The sequence below is a fragment of the Rhinolophus sinicus genome, chromosome 15 (genome assembly GCF_057876585.1).
Source record: "Rhinolophus sinicus isolate RSI-liver-muscle chromosome 15, RSI-T2T, whole genome shotgun sequence".
Taxonomy (NCBI): domain Eukaryota; kingdom Metazoa; phylum Chordata; class Mammalia; order Chiroptera; family Rhinolophidae; genus Rhinolophus; species Rhinolophus sinicus.
This window is the reverse complement of record NC_142515.1, coordinates 15,163,295-15,186,348: the sequence shown is the minus strand read 5'-3', so window position 1 is coordinate 15,186,348 and position 23,054 is coordinate 15,163,295. Positions and strand designations below refer to the sequence as shown.

Below are 23,054 nucleotides of genomic sequence, written 5' to 3'. Positions count from 1 at the left end.
GGATCAGGTGAGCTCCCTACACACCCACACTCACACCCACATGGGCTGTCTAGCTGGGATGCCGTGTGGCTTTGATTTATAATATTTACCTAAAGGAGAAGTGGGAGCATGAGTGGCAATACCTCTGCTCTTGCCAAAGCGCTACTCTGGGACTTGGTCTGCCCACTGATATTGAGTAACACCTTTCTTCTGGAGCACATAATGAGTTCCCCTCGGTGCCAAGTTGTCCTCTCAGCTACACTCAACATAGCCAGACTACCCACAATACAGTCCCTTTCAGCATTTCAGAAGCTGAGCCCATTGAAGGAAAGGTGGCTGCTTGGAGCAGTGGTGCGCCTAGTGTGGTCCCCAAACCAGCAGCCTCCACGTCACCTGGAATTGTTAGAAATGCAGATTCTCAGGCCCTCACCCAGGCCACCTGAACCAGAAACTGAGCGCCAGCTCAGCAGTCTGTGTTGTAACAAGCTGTCCAGGGGATTGCGATGCCTGCTGAAGATTGGGAATCACTGGCTTGGAGCATCAGAGCATCAGAAGGTGTTCAGTGGGTTGCTACTTAATACAAGCTGGCATTAGACCAACCAGTGGGCCTCGTGCTCCCAGTTTCCATTGAACTGCATCTTCTTTAGCCACTTCTTAGAATCCCTTTTCTTTCAGGTACTAAGATGGGCCTAAAATTCTGTGTCAAGAAATGACCGTAAAGAGGTAATGCACTTGGATGAGAATCTAGCTTAATAAGACCTCTGTGTTGATGTGGTAGCCACTCCTCCAGGCCGGAGTCAACAGGAAGTGGTATTGGCTTCTGATTTTGATATTGGCTGCCTGACCAATACAGCTAGAAGAAACCTAACGCTGCATTTCCACGAATTTCTTCAGGCCTGATACGCAGAAAGTGTTCAGATGTCTATGGTCTGCTGGTGGTTAAGTGAACACTTATCAACAGTGTAGCACCATATAGGGACAGAGGTACCGCAGTGGTTGTCTGTGACCCTGGGTCAGGTCTTGTCTCAATGACGAACGGGTTGTGTGATTCTGAGTGATTTTTCTCACCTGAAAAGAACTTGTTAGCCTCACCCGTAAAAACAGAGGTTAAAGACAATCTCCAGAGCTCTTTCATCTCCACCCCTCATCGCTGTTTAGTAATGATGCCTTGGAGTCTTCAAGATTTTGGAATCCGGGTGGTGTCTAGAGACTTTAAAATGGAAAGAGAGAGTAGGATAGGCAGACGAGTGATGCAACAGCAACTCTGCTTCTTTCAGGGCCTTGCAAAGCTGTGGGTGGTGCAGGCTGGACCTACAATTCTACATTCTAAATACCATCTCGCTAGTCTTGTCCCTCCGTCTAGACTCTAGAGTGATTTACCTTATTTGGTTAAGAGACCTTGTAATTCTGCAGGGGTCACTGGACCCTTTTGGAAGAAGGCTGATCTCTAAATACAGATCTCTACCTATTTGAATCTTAAACTTATAGCTTGAGAGACAGAGTGGCTTCTCATTTTTCTCTCAGTCTAAATTCAGGGAGCACCTTTTCCCTCTTGTTATCTAGATCTTCCCTTTTCTATCACAATGTCAAGGATTCTGCCCCCAAAACAGATGCAAAGCGCTATCTACCCCTTTTCCTTTCCTTGGCAGACAGGTTCTAAAAAAAGATTTTGCTTGTTAAACGTTAGCTTTCTTAGCTAAGGGCTGTGCTGTGTTTTTTTTGGTTTTTTTTTTCTTCCTCTTAAGCCCATTGCATAACAATCCCGTTTTAACCTTTTGCCAAATTCTATACTTCTCATTGTCTGAGGTTACTACGAGTGTTTGAACAGGTAACTTCTACCTTTGAACCTCTATTGCAATAGGTTCAAAGGTTCCAGAGGAGCTTGTTGGCCACTCTCGGGACAGTAAGCATTGGCTTCAGGTGTGGCCTCGTCCCAGTTGCTGTGGAAAGAGCAGAGGTGCCTGACTCTGGTGCTGAACCAGTACAGCCAGCTGTGAGGGACACATTTCCTGCACCCAGGAAGTGAGAGTATTCTTACAAGGTAAGCTGCAGTAATGCTGCCTGTTCTAGAGTTTACACATCTATGGGAGAGCACGGATGGGAGTGGTTAGGGGGAGGAAGGTGGGACATGTGTCTATTCTCAACCCAAGGCTCTTTTACAACATGAAATTACATTTGGTTGAGTAGTAATCTCTGCTGACTTAGGTGGGAGGCACAAGAAATAAAAAAATCTATTGGAAACCAGGTGGAGACCTCTGAGTGATCTCAATGCTGACAGGAGATAGGCTTGGAAGAGAAAGGTATTAATTTCACTAAATGTGACTAAAACAGACTTACCACCTTTAAAGCCAGGATGTGGGTCTCCTTTATCTTCCATTCAGAAATTTCTGTATTGATACAGTGAGATAGGGCATTTATTGGCTGTTGATGGCAGTGATTTCCATTTGGAAGGAAGAAGGGGAAGGGGGAAACTTAGCAGACATTCTATTAGGTGCTGGGGTCTCTGTTAGATGTGGGACATGCGTTACCTCATCGGCTCACCACCTCCGGTAAGGTAGCTGGTGTCTCCTCATAACTAAATAATATGCCTCTGGACCTCAGCAACATGTCCTGGGCTACGTAGCAAAGAGATGGTGTGACAAGGGTTTGAGTCCTCATCAGTCTGTGACCACAGGCTGCTGCATGATGCAGAATTCTTGTGTGTTGCCAAATCTTCCATTATGCTCTCAGATCTTGGGAGGCCACTCACGTACACATAGGACTGAACAGGAATACAAGAATGCTAGAGCTTCAGAATGTCCCAGATTCTTCTGAATTGGAGCATTCAGTTCTTGAGGAAACCAGTAAAACAAAGGAAAGGTTTGTCTTCTCCTGGACCTGAGCTCTTCATCTGGTTGGTAAAAGAAGAGCCCAGTGGTATTAGAGTGGCTAAGACTTGACACCCATTCTGCCCTCCTCTGCTCTCCGCTGAAGGAAGCTTCCTCTTGAGGACATGATCTGATGAAACTAAGCACAGCCAAGTGTTCCTCTAGCCATGAGATGCCCCAGAAGATGGAATGGCAGGGACTACTCTCATCTTCCTGTACTTCGTTTTTCTCCCATGTCTGCAATGGGCTCCCCTGAGGCCAAGGGACCAGCCCAGGTTCTCTGAGATTGTGGCACAGCTCACCCCGGCATTTTCAGTTTGAGCTTTCTCAGACCTCCTCTCTGTAGAAAGAAGAAATCCTAATCTAGCTCTAATAAAGCGCCAGCTGGGGGAAGTGCTGCTTGATTGTGGGGTGTCACTGAAGTGGTAGGCAGGGGTGTGGACAGGAATGAGCAGGAGAACTCCTTATTTCTGCTTCCAAATCTAAGAATGGAAGCCCCTGGGCCCTTCTGTGGCCAGTGTCAGGTGAATCCAGTGAGAGTGAGACTATATAGGTCCCGGTACCGTGTAGACCAATCCCCACAACTTTTTCAGGGGCTCTGCACATTCAAAATGATTTTATAACAATACAAAGAAGTTATTTGCTTTTTCTACTGTCATTGTCTCATGTGCTTACAGTGGAGTTTTCCAGAAACTACAAGACGTGGGGTCAATCTGACAGCTAATGGCATACGTGCTTGTGTGGTCCTATGATTTCAAATTTTCCCGGTTTTCATTTGGGAAGTGAGGGAGGCAACAGAATATATTTTTAATTTAAAGTCTGAGGAATGAAAAGGATGAGCTGATGTGTCAGAGGAAAAGAACAAAGACTTCATCCCTGCCCCTGTCATTCCTGATCTGATTGTTTTGTTGGCTTTATCAGAACGACTTCAGGGACTGAGGCAGGTATATTGGGGATTGGAGAGAGAGTGACAGGGTGCAGTGCGGGGCTGGACTGGCCTCCTGGTGCCCCTGCGGTCTCGGGAGGAATGTGAGGGCTGAGATGCCTCTGGCTGGACCTTCCTGTCCTGGGAATCTAGAGGGAAGCAGCGTCACTTCTCTGACACGAGTGGTCTGAGGCGGCACCTCATGTCATTTTTGTTTGCTTTTTTTTTTTCCTTTTGGTGTTTTTTTTTTTTTGGTCTTCATTTAGAGGTAGTTCAAGGAGGAAAGGGTGGAATGTGTGGATGTGGGCTGGCTTTTGTTTCAGCCATTAGGGGCTGGGGTTAAAGTGTTTGAAAATCAGCCAGGGTAGCTTTGGCGGATTTCTTCCTCCTGGTCGGTTGCTTCCACTTTCAGTTGTGAACGAAAAACCAGGAAGTGAAGTCCCCGAGCACGTTAGAAAGCCCAGCCATGGCCTGACTCCGGACAGGGCAGGCAGACTGGGCAGAGCTGGCGTGCTCTGAGCCGTGGGCACCGGCTTGCATGGATGCTCTGAAGTTACCCTGTCCCTGGAGGAAACAGGGGTGAGGGAAGAACAGGGACTCATGTACCAGGAAGAACTCGGAGCCAGGAAGCCCCATTTGCTGGAAATACCAAGAGATGAGGCTGCCCCCACAGGGTAAGGGGACTTGCTAGCGGCGGGTATTTAGCAAGGGGTATTGAGAGCATGGAGCAGAGGCCGAGAGGGTATCCTGACCCCCAGCTTCAGCGAATCTAGGGCTCGCTGTGCCCCAGGCACACATTAGTGCTTTCTCTCCCAGGTCTCTAAGGGGCACCTTTAAACCCTGCTTATCGGGGTAAATGGAGGAACGTGGGGGCATGGATCAGGGTTTCTTTTTCCTGCTTCTGTTGGGGGAGGTGAACCACAACTGAGACCTGGTTTTCTGGGCCTTAGCATCTGCCATAGCTCCCATGTGGGCTCTGGTAGACTTTGACTCTCCTGGCATAAGAGCTGATGAATGAGTGACTGACGGAACGGTTTTTGATGGAGTTTCATCAGATTGAATCTCAGATGAACTTCAAGGAGCGAGCATTGGGAAGGGACTCCATGGTCAGGGCTTGCTTGCTTCTGTGGGTATCACCCTTTCTGGCTGTTGGTAAAGCAAGACTGAATATAGAGCTCCAACATGTAGGTGATTGGTATTCTCTAACAGAGGTAGTCGTTAAAAATAATAAAATCAGATTAAATTCAACTAAGTTTAATTTTAAAAACAAAAGATTGGTTTAGTTAAAAGAAATAGAGTAATGGGTTTTGTTTGATCCCTTTCTCTATATTCCAGTATGAGAATTACTCTGCAAGGGGGGGAGGGGGTCCCTTTAATTAAGAAGTATTTGAGATGAGCATAGAATAATCTTGGAAGTGGCATGGTATAAAATTTTGTAGGCACCACTTGTGCGCTTGGCACAATAAAAGGAACAAACACCTAAATAAAATAAGGGTCACAAATCCTTATAGGATAGGCAGATAATATAGCGAAGTAAAGTAAATGGTATGTAAATAGATGTAGGTGGGGGCGACTGTGGCAAAATGCAAGGCAAAATGAAAAACACGTTTCAATTTAATTTTTTTTTCTTTACAAGCATTATCCATACTAAACAGAATGTTTCAGCCAGGCCTCTGGCTAGGTTCTGACCTTAAATAATCTTCGTCTCCCAGGCTATATTCTAACTCTTTGAGGACAAAGAAACCTACAATAAAATCCATGTATCATTGAGGGCCTACATGCTAAATATGCAGTGGTGGGCCACAGATTCTACAGGAGGCTGGGGGTCAGGGAAGGATAGAGGGTTGGGGAATGAGTGGAGAGAGGAAAGATGAAGCCAGTGAAGCACCAGCTCATAGTGCTCCACTTAAATTTAATTAAGACAATCTAATGAGGTGGTTGGTTTCACTATTTTTTTGGTTGAGTAGGCTCAGAGAGGTAAAGCAATTTCCCCAAGATCACAAAGCAGCCAATTTGCAAAGTGGAACTGAAGCTGCAGTCGATGTGATGCTACAAACGTGTGCTCCATCCATTCATGTTTAGAATTAGCCTTTCTTTAGATTTCAGTTGTAAAAAGAGGTTCAAGTATGGTGACCTGGGCAGATATTGAGTTCATATATTTATTAGATATTTTTCAGGTTGACATTTTTCTAGAACTGCAAATATTATAGCTACCACTCATTGAATATTTTCTATGGGGCAGCACTGTGCTTACCGTTTTATGAGGCTTTTCTCTTGTGACATTCTAAACAGTCCTATGAGTGAAAGAAATTGTTTCAAAAATGGGGAAACTGAGGCTTAGAAATAAAGAAACTGGACACAGTATGAAGAGATTGCAGCTAGAATTTGAATTTCGGCTCATTTAGTTTTGAGGCAGGTGGTGCCAACATTTCTTTTCTTTTTTTTTTTTCCACGTCAAGTTGTTTCCTTTCAATCTTAGTTGTAGAGGGTGCCGTTCAGCTTCAAGTTGTTGTGCTTTCAGTCTTAGTTGCGGAGGGCGCAGCTCAGCTCCAGGTCCAGGTGCCGTTTTTCTAGTTGCGGGGAGCACAGCCCACCATCCCTTGCGGGAGTCGAACCACCAACCTTGTGGTTGAGAGGACGCATTCCAACCAACTGAGCCATCCAGGAGCTCAGTGGCAGCTCAGCTCAAGGTGCCGTGTTCAATCTTTGTTGCAGGGGGCGGAGCCCACCATCCCTTGCAGGACTTGATTTGTTGAACCAGAAACCTTGTGGTTGAGAACCCACTGGCTCATGTGGGAATCAAACTGGCAGCCTTCGGAGTTAGGAGCATGGACCTCTAACCACCTGAGCCACCGGGCCGGCCCCGTGCCTCCATTTCTGATGAATCTAGTTTAGTACCTGGGCCAGAGAATTAGAAACTGGAAGAAATTCTCCTTTGAGAATCTTCTCATTTCAAATCCAGAGAAACAGAAAGCAGACTGTTGGTTGCCAGGGCTTGGGAGGAGAGAAGAATGGGGAGTAACTGCTCAGTGGGTACAGGTTTTCCTTTGGGGGAATCAAAGTACTTACGAACTAGACAGAAGTGGTATTTGTATATCATTGTGAGTGTACGAAGTGCCACTGACTTGTTCACTTTAAAATGGTTAATTTTATGTTTGGTGACTTGCACCTCAAACAAGGAAATCTTCCCACCTCTAGGCAGGGGAATTTCCAAACCAGGATTTGACAATGTTTTAGAAACCAGGAATGAAGTTCCTGCTTCTGTCTGTCTACTATGCCTGGCCAGCAGATGCACTGACCATCATTTGGGGTGCAGCCGGAGGTCACTCTCATGCAACAGCATCCTGGCAACATCCTGCAAGGGTGACGTGTCCCCAGCAGCCCTGAGATTAGCCATCAATGCTCTTGTCACACTCTTCTGTAAACTCTTCTAGGTCTGTTTCTCCCTTGTGACTATGTGTCCTGAGGTCAGACATGAGCTCTCTCACTTTTTCTTGCCTCTGGCACAGGGCCTGATGTTTTCTAGGCTCTTAATTATGTTGTTTGAATAAACACATGAGTGTTGGAAGGTCAGGCAGCTGTTGTACTGCTATGGCCAGGCCATGGTATCGCACCTTTTCAGGCAAGCTCTATAAGAGTTATGAGGTTGTGAGGGGCTTGTAAGACGACGCAGGGGTGGGGGTGGGCGGTAGGGGAAGATGGCTAGGTCAAAGTTCAGAAGTGTGCCATGCCCTCTCCAACTAGAAATCCTCTGTTTAAATAGATCTGAGGAGTTATTAAGACCTTTGCATATAAGTTGAAGGGCAGGTGTAGTATAAAGACCGTGATCATGTCTTCTCATTTGGGACATCTCAAAATAGAACGTCTGATATTGACAAAGAGATAGAAACTGAGGTAAGTGGAAGAGGGGAAAAGGTAGTCTTCTGAGGACTTCTCACGTACCCAACAGTGTACCAGACGGTCTACCCACAGTATCCCTTTTAAGTAGGAATTATCTCCTGCCTCTTCTTATGTGCAGTTGAGGGAAACTGAGGCTCAGTGACATTAAGTAACTGTTCCCAAGGCCACACATCTAGTAAGTTGTAGAGCTGTTGCTCTGGTACCTGGAAAAGCAATATAAATCTAGTGATCCCTGATCATTGGCTGAAGTAGGTAGCGTGAGAGCTGATTCTGCAGAGAGCCCAGACAGGAATGCTTCTTTCCCAACCTCTTGTATCACCCTGTCTTTATCCTGGCATGGGTGACAGAGACTCAGCACTTTGTCCAGCCTATCTTTTTTACAGGCTCTTTTATCACATGCAGTGGACTTCTGATACTGGTTCTCCTGACCTCAGTCCACTCATAATTCACTTGGTCAGCAATAGACTTGAGAAGCCTTTGGGAGTACAAGGTTTTCCTCAAAGTTGAGCTGCTGGACTGTGATTTGTTGGAAGCATAGTGGAAGATCAAGGTTGACTATGTCAATCTGTGATCCAGTCGGATTTGTCACTGCCTGTCACCAGCCTATCTGTGAATGGCTCAACAACAATCCAATGCTATCTTTATGGACGGTGTTATTTGACCTAATGAGGGCATTCTTGTTAAATACATCAGCCCAACTGGCCAAGGCCTGGCTCCCCAAGGCTCTCTGGTGTCTGTGAACTGAAAGGACTCCAGTGGTGTAGTGTTTACACCAGCCCCAAACTCTGTCTCATTCAGCCTTCTTGGAGGCTTTTTCTTTGTTTCTCTTTCAACTAAAGATGGATCTTCTACCTCTATCAGAAATACCTCTTCACCATTTCCCTTCCCCACATGCCCCGCTTGTCCTGCTTTTGTGCTTTCAGCCATACCACCTGTTACCCCACATCTCTGTATCCCCTTCCTCCCTTCCACCGAGATTCACTCCACCTAATGTGGTGACTCTCCATGGAAAAAGTGGATGGAGATACACAGACAACAGTTGATGGTTGGTGACAGTGACCCTGGCTGAAATCATAGTGGGGGCGTCTTACTAGCCATTGGTGTCATTGGTGGGTCATCATCCTTGATTGTCCCTGGAAATGAGGCTACTGCCAATAAAGCCAGGGGATCAAGGACCACACATGCTTGAGGGTCTAGAGCTTTGTACTGCTGTCTTCACCTATTCCATTCTACTAGCCTCTCCCTTCTTCAAATCCATTAGCTTGGTTCCCACACACTGACTCCTTGTCTAAGTTTTTAGTGTTTTTAGTGTTCAGTAGACCCTTAAGTCCCCAGAGGGCAGAAGCTATGTCTTCTTAGTTTCTTTTCACATGGCACTCTGCTGGGCACACAGTGGGTCCAAGATCTTTGTTTGCCTTATTATAAGTAAATTTTAAGTGCAGAGAGTAAACTTATCTCTTGCCACATGCATGCTTTCTCCAGCCCACTGGATGTTCCTAAAGCCTGGCTACCTCCCGTAGAGCAATGGTTTATTGCCGGGGAACTAGCTTTGTCCCCTACTATGAACTCTACGTGTGCTTTCCCCATGCTAAACACACTGCCTGGCGCACAGGAAGTGCTCAGATATTCAAGCACCTGAAGAATGAATGCACCTTGGCCTCGTTAGAGTCAGGCTGCTGAGCACTGCCCTCACGCTGGCATGAAACCCCTGGCTGTAGCATTTTGGAGGAGGGCTCAGACAACTTTGTCCCCCTCTGTGTATAGGCACACATCGTGTCATTACGGGATTGAATTTTGCAACCTGTTTTCGTCAACATATCCCCTCCCTAGAAGCCTTTCTCTGAACTTGTGCCAATGATAAACAAAAGGGAAAGGTGACTCGAGGACACTTGATGAGTTCCCACTGTCTCTCAGGCACCATATTGGGCACAGTAGAATCTGAAAGCTATGGATGTGCTCATGGCCCAAATTGTTCCCTGAGTCAAGGAAGCCTCTCGGAGATGTGAACTCAAGAAAAGAGCTGATCCTACTTCATTTCTCACATCCCTCCTGAGCTTTGGTTCACGTAGCTTTTTCCATCTGATTCAGCAGCAAGGATATCCCCAATGGACATGCATTGAAACCCTAACCATTTATTTATGGTGTGCTTGCTGGTGGGCCAGGGAACCTGTCCCAAGCCTAGCCCTTTCTCTCTGCCAACTGCCTGACACAATGGAACTGTTAGATGCAGAATTGAGCTAGGAAGAGCGAGATGTGGGAGCTTCATATCATTTTCCTGTTTTAATGCTTTAAACTTTCCATGGTGTGGAAAGGACTATTCATTCACCGCCCCCCCCCCGGGGGTTTGATAGGGGTCTCCTTTGGTAATGCTGTCTTATTCTGCCCTGCATGCCCCTTGGAGATAAAAAGGATGCCCTTTGTCCTCTGCCTAGGGACAACCCCTGGTGTGTGTGTGCTTCAGAGCGCACTAGGTGCCAGGCTCCCACATGTGGAGAGCCACCTGAACCTGGTGACATGGCCCTGCTTGGTGGAAAGCTAATGTAAGGTGGCCTGAGCACCAGGGCGCTGGTGAGTGGCTGTGAAGTTATCTGCAGGCTCATAGGTCAGGAGCTGATGCCCGGCCCTCTCCTCGGCAACTTGTAAATGTTGAAAGACGCACTTTCAGGGCCCCTTTGGCCCTGTGCTTAAAACTTGACCTTTGTTCCGGTTTCTTATCTGCTAAAGAAATGAATGAAAAACGTTTCCACCCCCAGAGCTGCTGTCCAGAGTAACTTACTCAGCAGCTGAGTAGCATTATACAAGGCTGAAGTGCTGGGAAAAGACATTGTGTTGAGTTGGCTTTGGTGGGTGGGAGAGCTGCACTTTTAGAAACAAAGCTAAGGCGGAAGTCTCAGGTGTATTCACATGAAATGCCGATAGCCAAGGTGTGAAACTTTCTAAGTCAGCTGCCTGAGTCAGAGATGGGCTAATTTGGAGTTGTTCGTTTTAGGGTTATAAAAATAAAAATAAAAAAGAGGCATGCATATTTCAGATTGATACATACTGTCAAGTGTTATGTTCCCAATGAGATTTACTCTAACCTCCCAGATTAAAACGCACCCTCAGCTCTATCCTCACTCCTCCTCTTCTCTACTTTTTTATTCCATAGTACTATATAACCTAGTTATCATTCAAACATGTTGTCAAAATCCCCCAGTAAAATGAGCGTTTTTCACTGCTATCGCCCCAGCACCTAAAATGATGCCCAGTATACATTCACGTCCTTAAATTTCTCTCACTGAATGATCAAAGACTCAAACTTTCTGGACAATCCATTCACGATTTCCGCTCTTCCATCTGTCTTTTCCCATGAGGCTTACACCCTCCGAAACACAAAAGACTATCTTTTTTACAGGCTCTCTTATCAAATGCAGTGGACTTCTGATACTGGTTCTCCTGGCCTCAGTCCTGTCATAATTCACATTGTCCAAGCATTTTCTTTTTTTTGTACTTGGTAATACTCGTATATCACAGAGAGCTTTCCGTATCATACAGACCTGCTTTATGCTTCTTCATACCTGCCAAAGAGTTCCACAGTGTGGAAGTACTACAATTTATTTGGTTACTTTCCTATCAAGAAGGGTTTCCTGGTCTCGGGCATTATAAACAATCCTATAGATCTAATGATTAGGAACAGAATAGCTAATACGTGACCCTAAGTGTCAGGCATTGTTCTAAGCACTTTACAGATATGTTAATCCCGTTTATCATTGTGACAGCCTTCTGAGGCCCGTATTATTGCCATTTTATAGATTAGGAACAACACAGCAGTTATCTACCCCAGGTCACAAAATAGATGACCAAGCAGCCTTTGAGCCCAAGTCTGACTCAGAGCCCACAAACTTCATCACTACCTGAGCCATTTGTGATGCACTTGATTGAACTGATGTTTTTCTATGAGACAAATTACTAGTAGAGTCGTTAAGTCAAAGGGCACACATCCTAAACTATGGCAGAGGGCAATGGGCACATCACTAGAAGTCTGCACCAAATTTGTTTCCGTGATCAACAGAGCATTTTAGTTTCATCATTGCTAGTCAAAGGGTGGGGTGGGGTGGGGAGTGGGGGGGCAGGGAAGCATTTCATTTAAATGTGCATTTTTTAAAACTGAAAGCAAAGTTGAATGTCTTTCCCTAGTTTTAAGTTACCTGTTTGTTTTGCTGTAAACTCTCTCATGGTCGTGACCTCTGCCCTTTGTTTTACTGGGTTGTGTATTTGTTTTCACTGGTTTGTAAGCATTGCTTCATTGAAGAAATGAGCTCTTTGCCTATCTGGAGTATTTTATACTTCTCCGAGTTTATCTTTGATTTTGTCTTTGGTATCTTTTTGGTAGGGCAAATATATAATTTTTTAAATTTTATGTAATTAAAACTTGCAACATTTGTGTCTATAACGAGGTATGGTAAAAAAAAAATATGGTGAATGTTTAAATAAAAAAATTATTACAGTAAAAGACACATTGCCATTAATCCCCCTCAAAATACTCCACCTCGCTTCAAACCCTTATCCCATCGTTCTTGCCACTTTCTGAAGCAGTTCTGGAAGTCCTCCTTTGTGAGTCTTTAACTGCGTTTTCGTGACTGCCTTGATATTCTGAATCATTTTAACTTTGGGGAAGAGCCAGAAGTCGCACGGTGCCAGGTCCAGTGAATAAGGTGGATGAGGACACACCATAATGTTTTTATTTGACAGAAATTGCTGTATCAGATGCTATGTGTGACACAGAGTGTTGTCATGATGGAGGATAATTTAAGGCACACTTTAAAACACACCTTCTCTCAACCACAGCTCACACCTGACTGACTGCACTGAACAAGTTGAAACTTGTCACACACTGTTACTAAGGTTCAATGTGCCACTTCCCATATTGAAGATCCCTGCTTTTCCATTGGATGGCCCTTGGTAGCAGCACTCACTGTATTGTTTAATCACAACAGTAAGGCTCTGTGTCACACATTGCTTCTGGTGCATGGATTAGAAAGTATAAATTGGTAGTCACAGTATAGTCTTGAGGATATGAAAAACAGTATGGGGAATATAATCAGTAATGTAAAGATCATGTAAGTTGTTAGATGGATACTGAACTTATCAGGGGGATCACTTACTTCATAGACTGTGTAGATGCCTGACCACTGCGCTATACACCTGAAGCTGAAGTAGAATAATATTGATGTCAACTAGACATCAATAATATTGATGTCAAACTAGAATAATATAGATGTCACAGGATGCAAAATACAGCATAGGGAATATAGTCAATGGTATTGTAACAGCTATATACCATGTCAGAGGGGTAGTAGATTGGGGGAGGGGTTATAACTTTGTGAGGGTTGTAAATGTGTAATTATTACTTTGTTTTGTACACCTGAAACTTATAAAAATTTTAAAAAATAAATTATAAAAAAATTACAGTGTGTCCTCATTTACCCTATTCACCGGGTCTGATACCATGTGACTTCTGGCTCTTCCCCAAATTCAAAATGACAGTGAAAGTAAATGTTTTGAATTGATTCAGGACATCGAGTCAGCCATGACAGCACAACTAAAGACACTCAGGAAAGAGGACTTCCAGAACTGCTTCAGAAAGTGGCAAGAATGATGGGATAAGTGTGTTTGAAGCAAGGGAAGTATTTTGAGGGGGAATTAATGGCAATGTGTCTTTTACTGTGAAAAATTGTTTTTATTTAAACATTCACTGTATTGTTTGATCACACCTCATAACTTCTAGGTTTTGTGTCAGCCTTGAGTCTTCTCCACGTCAAGATTATAAAAAAAATTATTTCAGACTTTTTATGCCCAAATACTCTTTTGGTTTTCTTTATTTTATATTAACTCTGATCCATCTTGAACTTATCTTTCTGAGTAAGACAGTAATCACTTTTGTGTGCCCTTTCTGAACAGCTAGTCAGTTGTTTTGACATATTTATTATAAGTAAAAAAATTGATCTTGATTTGAAATGTAATTTAGTATGTGATAATTTTGTATAGACCCACTGGGGGTGTTTCAGGATTATTTTGTTACATACATTTTTCTATTCATGACCAATAGAAAATTTCCAAAGCTGTATAGTAAGCAAATTTGTTGTGTTTACCTCTCTGCCATCCCACCCAATTCCTGTTATTTTTTCCAAATTTTTCTGACTCATTTTGTAAGTTTTATTTTGGGGGCAAACTTTAGAATTAACTTTTTAGTTCCTAAAAAAATCCTGTTGCTCTTCATTAGGGTTGCGTTAAATTTACAGGTACATTTAGGGGGGCCCTACCCCTACTGACTATTTTAGGTATATTTTCCCATTTTTCAAGTCCCATTTGCCCCCAGATGTAAACTTTTTAAATAGAGGTTTTAAACATGTATTCTTATATATGCCATTGTGAATGGCATCTTTTCCATTATTTTCAAATTAATTATTGGCATGCAATATAGGAAAGCTATTGACTTTCTGGCTACTGATTTGGTAACTGGCCACCTTACTGAATTATTTCCCAGTTTCTAATTGCCACTTATTTCCTTACAGAGTTTTTAAGCTTCCCCAATAAACTGTTTTTGTATTTAATTGGGAAATATGACAACAAATTTTTATCTCGGATTTAACTGAATGTAGGCCTTTCTGATCTTTGAATCATTTAAAATAGCATGAATAGCTGAGATTTTACTCTCCTTAGCAACCAATGCTTTTCCATATCAGGCTGTTCTCTGACTAAGCTTTTTTGAAACAGGATCACTGTCTCACATCATGTTATCTTTTATTTCTTAGTATATGAAAATTACATTTGATGCAGAACAATACACTCATGTAAGGAAAGGTGAAAAGCCCTTACCTCCAGGCCTCTGAGGAAATTGGGTGAAGGATCTTGCAATTCAGTGTGACTCTGGTTCACACTCATTGCATAGTTAGGAAAGGCTATCAGATCTTTCCAAGTGTACTCACAAAGCTATTGGTTTATAATGTCCTATTCACCTTTTGCCATTACCTTGGAATTTGTCTAGAAATATTGCCTATGTGGTTAAAGACAGAGATGATGGTGTCCTAAATTGAGGGTGGCAGGAATTTAAGGATAATAACAATGGAGGCTGAGTTAGCAACTTAAAGCTTAACCAAGAAAGCAAAACTTCCATATAGGTGTACGGCCTCCCAAATAACATGCAGGCCCCTTTCGAATCATTATGAGTTGTGAAAACTTGTGACATCGTCTCTAGGAGAGAGTAATTCATTCAGAAGGGAAGAATGTGTTAACTAATTGGGTGTAAGAACTTGAGGACTCTGGCCTCTCTTTTAATGAGCTTTCTAGCACCACAGAATAAGCCCATACATGCAAGAGAAGAGAGAAACCAATTAAATTCAAATGAGTGTGTCCCTTTCTAGGAGGCAGATTTTAAAAAAAATTTTTGAAAAGCTTATAATTACAATTTATATGTCATTATTGCATAGAAAATAGCTCTTCAGGTTTAAAAGAAAAGATAATTTATCTATTGTCCTTTGAATTCCAGAAACCCAGGGTAACAGAATTATTTTCGAGTATTTCTAAGCTGGACCTTGCACCTACTTACTACTGTGGATTACTTAATTTGATAAGATGTATCTTATAAATTCTTCCAAGCCTAGAGGAGTTGACTGATCCTGAGAGGTCCTTGATGTGTGTTAGAAACACATCCTTTTCACCACCCACCATCCCCAACCCAACACTTGGACAACAACTTTCTGTGGGAGTACCTATCTCAAGATGGGCCAGAATGATTGTTGGTGATCTAAGTTTTGGGTAGTTTGGGGGTGGGAGAGTTTTACTAGGAGGAAAATGGGTTACCTAAGAATGTTTAGAACAGACTATTCTGAACCAGGAAACTGGTCACTTATTCAACAACCACTCACTGAAAGTTTCCTTTGTGCCAGGCACAGGACAGGCATGGGAGGCCCAGTAGTGAACAAAACAAAAATCCCTGTTCAAGTTAGAGCATCATTTCAGTAGGGGCAATGGACAGTAAGGGAGCAGGACTATTTAAGATAGTGAGCAGTCATGGAGAAGAGGATGCAAGGCCCATGGTAGTGACTAGGGTGAGAGGGCAACATTTAATAGGGTGATCAGAGTGAGCCTGTGAGGAAGTGACATTTTAGTTAAGACCAGACCTATAAGCAATACACAACCATTGCAGATCTGGGCAACAGTGTTCCAGGGAGAGGGAAGAGCAAACACGGAGGCTCTAAGGTAGAAATGGACTTATGGTTGACAAAAAATGTGTATGTTAGGGCAAATGGAGCCATTTAGGGACTTTATCTAAAGAAAATTAGACTTAATGAAGAAATGCTGTTCCACATCCACAAAGAAGCAAAACCCAAAGCTGAACATGGCGTGGTTATAACCTAGACAGCAGGGCTGGTCCTGGGAGCTTGCAAGCAGGTGTGAAGGCAGAAGGTGTCTTTCAGCTAGCTTGGGAATTAAACATGTTAGGAACCAGAAGATGAGTGACTTTGGCCATCCATACTACAGAGGAAGGGAGGGTCCTGGATTGAATCAAGGGGAAGTGCTGAGGACCAATGGGCATCCCTGGGGTGTGGGGCAGAGGCATGTCACTATGATCACATCAGAAAGCGGAAGCAGGCGCCACTTGGGGCCATCCTAACATGTATTGTAGCTTGCTCAGCCATCTATGTATGAGCTGGGATAGGAACTCACAGATACAGCATAACATAACTCTTTCCTCTTTTCTTTACCACTATTGCACTTCTCCCTGCCCACCCCATAATTTCCCAACTAAAAATGATGTAAAGGGAAGAGGAGATGCCATCACACCTCTGCTTGCAGGGGGGTTAGGGGTGGGGAGGGTGTGTATGAAGTGGCCAAAAGAGAATTGTAATTTGAATGACACAGGAAACATGACAGGAGGAATAGTGGCTTTTCCCCTCATTTATTTGAGCACATATGTAAGTGGTAATAGATTCTAAAGGTTAGAACCAAATTTTCCCAGTCTAGTAGTGGTATAACCCAACCTGAAAGTCTCACCTTTTCTCAGGCCCTCAGTTTGTCCCATTTAAATAATGAGAGAGTTACATGATATCATTACAAATCCTCTCTAATGGTAGCATTATAAGGTTAAAAATGTGTGTGTGTTCAGCATTAAAAACAAAACAAAAAGACTATCAAGATAGTGAAAAGACAGCAGATGGGAGAAAAAATTTGCAAATCATATATCTGATGAGGGTCTAATATCCGGAATATATAAAGAACTCTTGCAGTTCAACAACACAAAGACAAACAACCCAATTTAAAAATGGTCAAAAGGACTGGCATAGACATTTCTTTTACGGAAGAAATGCAAATAGCCAACAAGCAGTGAAAAGACGCTCGATCAATTATTCATTAAGAAAATGAAAATCAAAACCACCAGATGCCTGGGGGGTAAAATGTCTAACTATTACATTGTTTTGTACACCAGAAACTAATAATTAAAAAAAAAAAAAAAAGACTAGACTTTTAAGTAACTGGTGACTGGAACATCTATTTTTCTACAAAACTGGAAAAATGAACCTGCTTTCTAGAAGACTGTATGACAAAATAAAACATGTGAAGCACTGTAGATTCTTAAAAAAACAAAAACAAAAAACCACCAGATGCCATTTCATACCTATTAGGATGGCTATTATCAAAAAACAGAAAAATAGCAAGTGTTAATGAGGATGTAAAGAAGTTGGAACCTTCTACATTGCTGGTTAGAATGTAAAATGGTGCAGCCACTGTGGAAAACAGTTTGATGGTTCTCCCAAGTTAAATGTAAAATTGCCATGTGACGTAGCAATTCCACTATTAGGTATTTACCCTAAAGAATTAAAACAAGTACTCAAACACAAAATGGTACACAAAGTTCACAGCACTATTCACCGTAGCCGAAGGGTGGAAAGAACCCAAATATCTATCAAAATATAGTCTATCCTACAATGATATATTATTCAGACATAAGAAGGAATGAAGAATTGATACATGCTACAGCATGGATAAACCTTGAAAGTATTATTCTGAGTGAAAGAAGTCAGACACAAAAAGTCACATATTATAGGATTCCATTTTTATGAAATATTCAGAATTACTAAATCAACAGAAACAGAAAGTAAATTTGAGGTTGCCAGGAGTTGGGGGAAGGGAGAATGGGGAGTTACTTCTTCATGGGTACAGAGTTTCCAAAAACTGGGGATGATGAAATGTTTTGGAACGAACTAGAGGTAATGGTTGCACAACACTGTGAATGTACTAAATGCTGCTAAGTTGTACATTTAAAAATGGTTAATTCTAAAATAGTTATGTGAATTTTATCTCAATCAAAAAAAAATGTGGGGCAGCAGGTAGGAACTGTTTGAAATTCTGTGCATATCCTATTTAGATTGATTATCTGGTCAGTAATAGCAAAATGAGTGAACTATTTCGGCTGACAAATAAATACAGCCTTCGGTGTCCTCTGCAATCCCGTGCAGGCGAGGTATTTTCATTCCCAGGAAACTGTGGTCTTGGCATTCGTAGGGACCTCCTGTGTTTGTAATGAAGTGGTCTATCTCATCCCATTTGTAGACAATATGACTGGAATATATCTAAAGGCATGCTCAATACTTGACAGACCATGGTCCGGATTAAACCAGATGTGTTTTTTTGTTAATCCCAAACCAGACACTTAGTATTTGAACCAATAGTTAAAATTGAGGTATCATAAAAATCCAGCGCTCCAGGTTTTCTAGGAAGAAAAAAATCTGACCATCTGGTGACTCTGAGTACTACCTTGTGACATTCAGTCGAGGTTGAACAGTTGCTGCCTCTCTCTCTCTTACACACCCCTTTGTGTTATCTGCCAGGCTATTCGCCCTCCCTCCTTCCCCCATCCCATTCTGCCACATGTGAACATAAATTTCACCTTTAGACCCTCTTTTAAACACATTATTTGCAAAGTCTCCCATTAAAATGTACATCTGCCATCTGAAAGGACAGAGTCCTCAGCGCAACAATTTGTTCCCATAGCTAAGAAGGAGGGTGTGGGTAAGACTCTTAATTTGGCAGCGGCATTGAGGCACAGAGAGGAATCCTAGAGCACGAGGTACTCCCAGACTGGTAGCAGTGTCCCCGGCTGAGGGCGGGGCTTGATGGTGGGCAGGCTGGTGAGCACAAAGCAGGCTTCTGCTCCCTTTGGCACTCCTCCACTTGGGGTGGCTGGCCTTAGAACTATGTCCTGCATAGCTGGCTCTTGAACAAGGTCTGCCCCCTAGAGTGCCACTTCGCCAAACAAGTCCAGGTGAGGCTGGATTCCACAAATCCCAGCTCTCAGAATCCTGGCAGATCCTCACGGTAACGCCTATTGTCACGTAACCTAACACCTGTGGGGCCTTGCTTTTGTTTTTGCTTTGTCTTCCTTTTCTTCCCTTAACCACAATGTGGAAGACACCAAGGAGTTGGGGACAGTCATCACAGTCTCTGGAAGTTTAATTTTCCTCCATAAAATGGAGAGGGACTATTCCAAATTCAGGTAATGACCAATCGGGGGACAGAAAAATGATTAACAGTGACTCAGGGTTACTTGCGACTGTTCTTGGTCTCACACAAAATTCCTAAGTTTTATAGCCTTGCTTAGAGGAGAGTGAAGTGTGTTCCTTGATGAGAAAGTTCCAGATGCCAGCTATGGCGGCTGCCCCAGAGTTCTAAGGGGGACTGTGGTCTTGATCTGATAAAACTTTTTATTGGGCTTGCTTTGCTCTCTTGATTTTGAGTGAAAAAGTTTAGCCTCATATCCAAGCTGTTGTTCCGTAGGGGCATTGCAGTTCCCTTTGACTCATGCAACTTCCGAACTTCCTTTGCTGTTACCTGTGAGGTACCAGACACATTGAGTCTCCTTGAACCCTGCGGCTGGTCTCTATAAGGAAAAAATGAGTTGTGGTTTTGCTATAGATTTGTGTTGTAGATTTTAATGGGGAAGCAGCAATGGAAATGGTGAGTGAATTTGGACAAGTCTGGAAATGGTGAATGCATTTGGAGTTGTGGTTTTGTTGTAGGTTTGAGTTGTAGATTTTTAACGGGGAAGCAGCAATGGAAATGGTGAGTGAATTTGGACAAGTCACTTTGGCCCTGGAACTTCTGTATTCTTGTCTGTAAAATGCTGCTTCATGACCTCGGTTGGATTAAATTAGATGATCTGTGCAAACAACCCAGCCCAGTGCCTGGCATACAGTCATTGCTTGTGTTTGCTGCTTTTGTTCTCCTAATCAGGTCTGAAAGCTGTGAGGCAAGAGTTAGTTCCTCCTATTAGAGCAGTTTAAACTGAACTTGGCTGAGAACTACGAGAAAAGCTGGGTTGGAAAAAGCCTTTGTTGTTTTTGGTTCCTTGAGATCTCTTCCTGACCTACATCTTCAACGCTCACCTGCTACCAGGTGTCAGCCCCATTTTCCAGCACCCTTTCTGCATATCTGATTAACATTGCCTCCAATAAAAATGGTGCCTCCAGACTCCCTGGAGGAGAGGACATTGGACATAGCAAATTGTGATGCTGTTGAGCTCGGAGCCCCACCGGACACTTTCAAAAAGAAAGCAATGATCAAGGCATATCTGGCCAGCAGGAAATGTCCTTCGTGCAGGACGCTTGATTTCTAAAATCTGTGTTGTCGCCTCTACAGAGTTGCCCTCTTCTGTTTGGTTTATACTAGGGAAATCCAACTGGAAGGGTCCTTCCTGGCCCTCGTTCTGCTTGGGCAGGGGAAGACCTCCTCTAACTACTCACTTAATGTTGGGTCTTCTTCTAGGCTTTGTGGGCCAGAAATAAAAGGGCAGTCATTTCTCAAAATTGTCTGGGAAATGATTAACTTGTTTCCTTTGATCCTTTCCACCTTGTGGGAGGACGGACAGTCAAGTAGCAGTGGAGAACTCACTCTAAGGTAAATAATGGGAGAAATTCTGCTACTTGAGTGGTCCAGCACTGGCTATTTGGAAGATTAGAAGCCATGTGTGTGTATGTGTGTGTCCACTTCTGTAAACATAGAACTATTGAGTAAAAAGATACGGCTATTTCCTCTAACCTTTTCTGTACTTTTTTTTTAGGTCTGAATTTCCTGCTGCTTTTCACAAAGATGCTTTTCATCTTTAACTTCTTGTTTTCCCCACTTCCAACCCCGGCACTGATCTGCATCCTGACCTTGGGAGCTGCCATCTTCCTGTGGCTGATCAACAAACCTCAGTCAGTCATGCCTATTGTTGATCTGAACAAACAGTCTATTGGAATTGAGGTAATTTACCAGTCACCGTTTTCGTTGGTCAGCCCTGATGGAACACAAACTGTAATTCAAGATCTCAAGATGACTCATGAAGGGGGTTGGGTATAGTGTGGGAAAGTAAGCCTATTAGGTTAGCAATCAACAGAAAATCTACAAATTTAAACTTCTATTAATGGCACATTTTCCTTTATAACAGAAATAAAACCACAGGTAGGTCTTATGATGCCAGTAATCTAGTTTGGGGTTGGCAAACTACAACCCTCAGGAAAAATCCACTTTTTCTTGTGCGACTACCAAGCTAAAAATGGTTTTTACGTTTTGAAAGGGATATGTAAAAAAATAAAGTTAAAATAAAAAAAAGGAAGAGATCATATGAGTCCCACAAAGCCTCAAGTATTTACTATCTAGCCCTTTACAGGAAATGTTTGCTGACCCATGATCTAGATGATACAGTCATTACTTTGGCGGCAGGGGAACATTTTCATTAAGAAACTCAATGTCTGAGAATGATAAAGAAGTTATTGAGTTAAATTCCAGCTTTGAGTTCATATTCATTCTTAAAACTGGCAGAAATTGAACTGGGCTTTTCCTCTCAATTCTCTAACTTTCAGGAAATCACACAGCTTCCTATATCTCTGAGCAAAGGGAAAACTGAAAGAATGTTCTCTTCATCATTTTTCACCTTCAGCCCTTTTCAGAGAAAAAAAAAAAAGCATCCTGTTCCTTTGTAAAGCCAACCCCTTCTGATCCTTTTATGAGCTTCTTTCCTCTGTTCAGGACGCTTATTCCAAGTTACCTCCTCTTTCCATCACCCTCCCCTTTCCTCTGGTGCGTTTGCTTCTCCTTCCCTGACATTGTCCTCTCCTGCTGAGCCTGCTGCTTCAGGCCACCACCTCCTTTCAATCCTTCTTTTTCCCACTAGAGTGTTTTTAAACAGTAGTCTGTGTGTTGATTTCCTCTTCTGAACTCCAACCCACTGAGATCAGACCTTTACCACTACCATCTCTGCAAGCTTATCTGGGTCACTCATAATCTAACTTCTAAATTCAATGATTTCTCTGCAGCCTCCCTCTCAATTGACTTGAGACTTCTTCTTTCTTAAAACAACTTCTCTTGCCTTTTGTAATATCCTTCATTGAGATTTCTTCCTAATTCCGAGACACCTTCTCTTTGTCACTTAGATTCTTTTTCTTTCCTCATCCTAGAGTTTTAGCTGCATCATCTCTTGATTCCTCTAAAGCAAGAGTTAGCAAACATGTTCTGTAAAGGCCAGACAGTTTTTTGCAGGCCATATGGGCTCTGTCGCAACTCAACTTCTGCTGGTGAAACCACCAGGCAATATCTAAATGAATGGGCATGACTGTGTTCCAATAAAACTTTATTTATAAAAGAAGTTGACAGGCCAGATGTGGTCCCAGATAATAATCTGCCAATCCCTGCTTTAAATCCTCAAAGCTGAGAAAAAAAACCTCCTCTTCTATGACTTGAAAATGTATCTAAAAGGCTATGACACCCAAATTTGACTTTCTAGTTCTGAGCTCTCCCCCTAAGTTCCAGTCCACCTCAGTGACACTCAAGTACCTTAAGTTCAATGAGTGTCTTTATTGCATATCTTCTCCCTATGTGCGTACACGTACACCTTACCCTTTCATCTTTCCCCACCTGTTCCATCTCAAATGCATCTCTCTTATCCAGTTGCTTAAAGTTGAGTCTGAATCATCTTTCATTCTTCCATCTTCCTCAGCCCATCTATGATAACAGACAACAAGACCCTATCTTTCTTTACCAGACAAGGAACTTATTTTTGACATGTTGACTTAATATGACGTTTCATGGAAATCTTCCCTCATGTTCTAGACAAGTCAGATGTCTTGTTATAGCCTCATGTGTTACTCTATACTTTTATAGCCCCTTTAGTATGTTTGTTTAATTGATGCCTATTTCTCTCTAGACTAATTTTCATGAGGGTTGGACCATGCCTGTAGCTCCTGTTACAACTCCACGATCCATATCAGGGCCTGATCCTGTAATTCCAGCTGACGTTTCTAGACACATCCCTAGCTATTCCTTCTCTCTCAAATACCCTGTTCTTTAGCACCCACAAAATTCTA

General features: G+C 42.9%; 1 protein-coding gene across 3 annotated transcripts in view; it reads left to right on the top strand.

Annotated features, from left to right (window-relative positions):
- Window positions 1-1,870: 1,870 nt before the first annotated feature.
- ACSL5 (acyl-CoA synthetase long chain family member 5) overlaps window positions 1,871-23,054 on the top strand; it is a 46,192-nt gene continuing 25,008 nt past the window's right edge. The window contains exons 1-2 of one of the 3 annotated variants that reach the window (XM_019725142.3): window positions 1,871-2,020; window positions 20,771-20,955. In XM_019725142.3, the coding sequence (XP_019580701.3) occupies window positions 20,800-20,955 (156 nt within the window). In that variant the 5' untranslated portion in view covers window positions 1,871-2,020; window positions 20,771-20,799. Of the gene's footprint in view, window positions 2,021-4,201; window positions 4,446-19,072; window positions 19,208-20,770; window positions 20,956-23,054 lie in introns of those variants that run through there. The other 2 variants (XM_019725140.3, XM_074339064.2) reach the window with 2 other exon arrangements.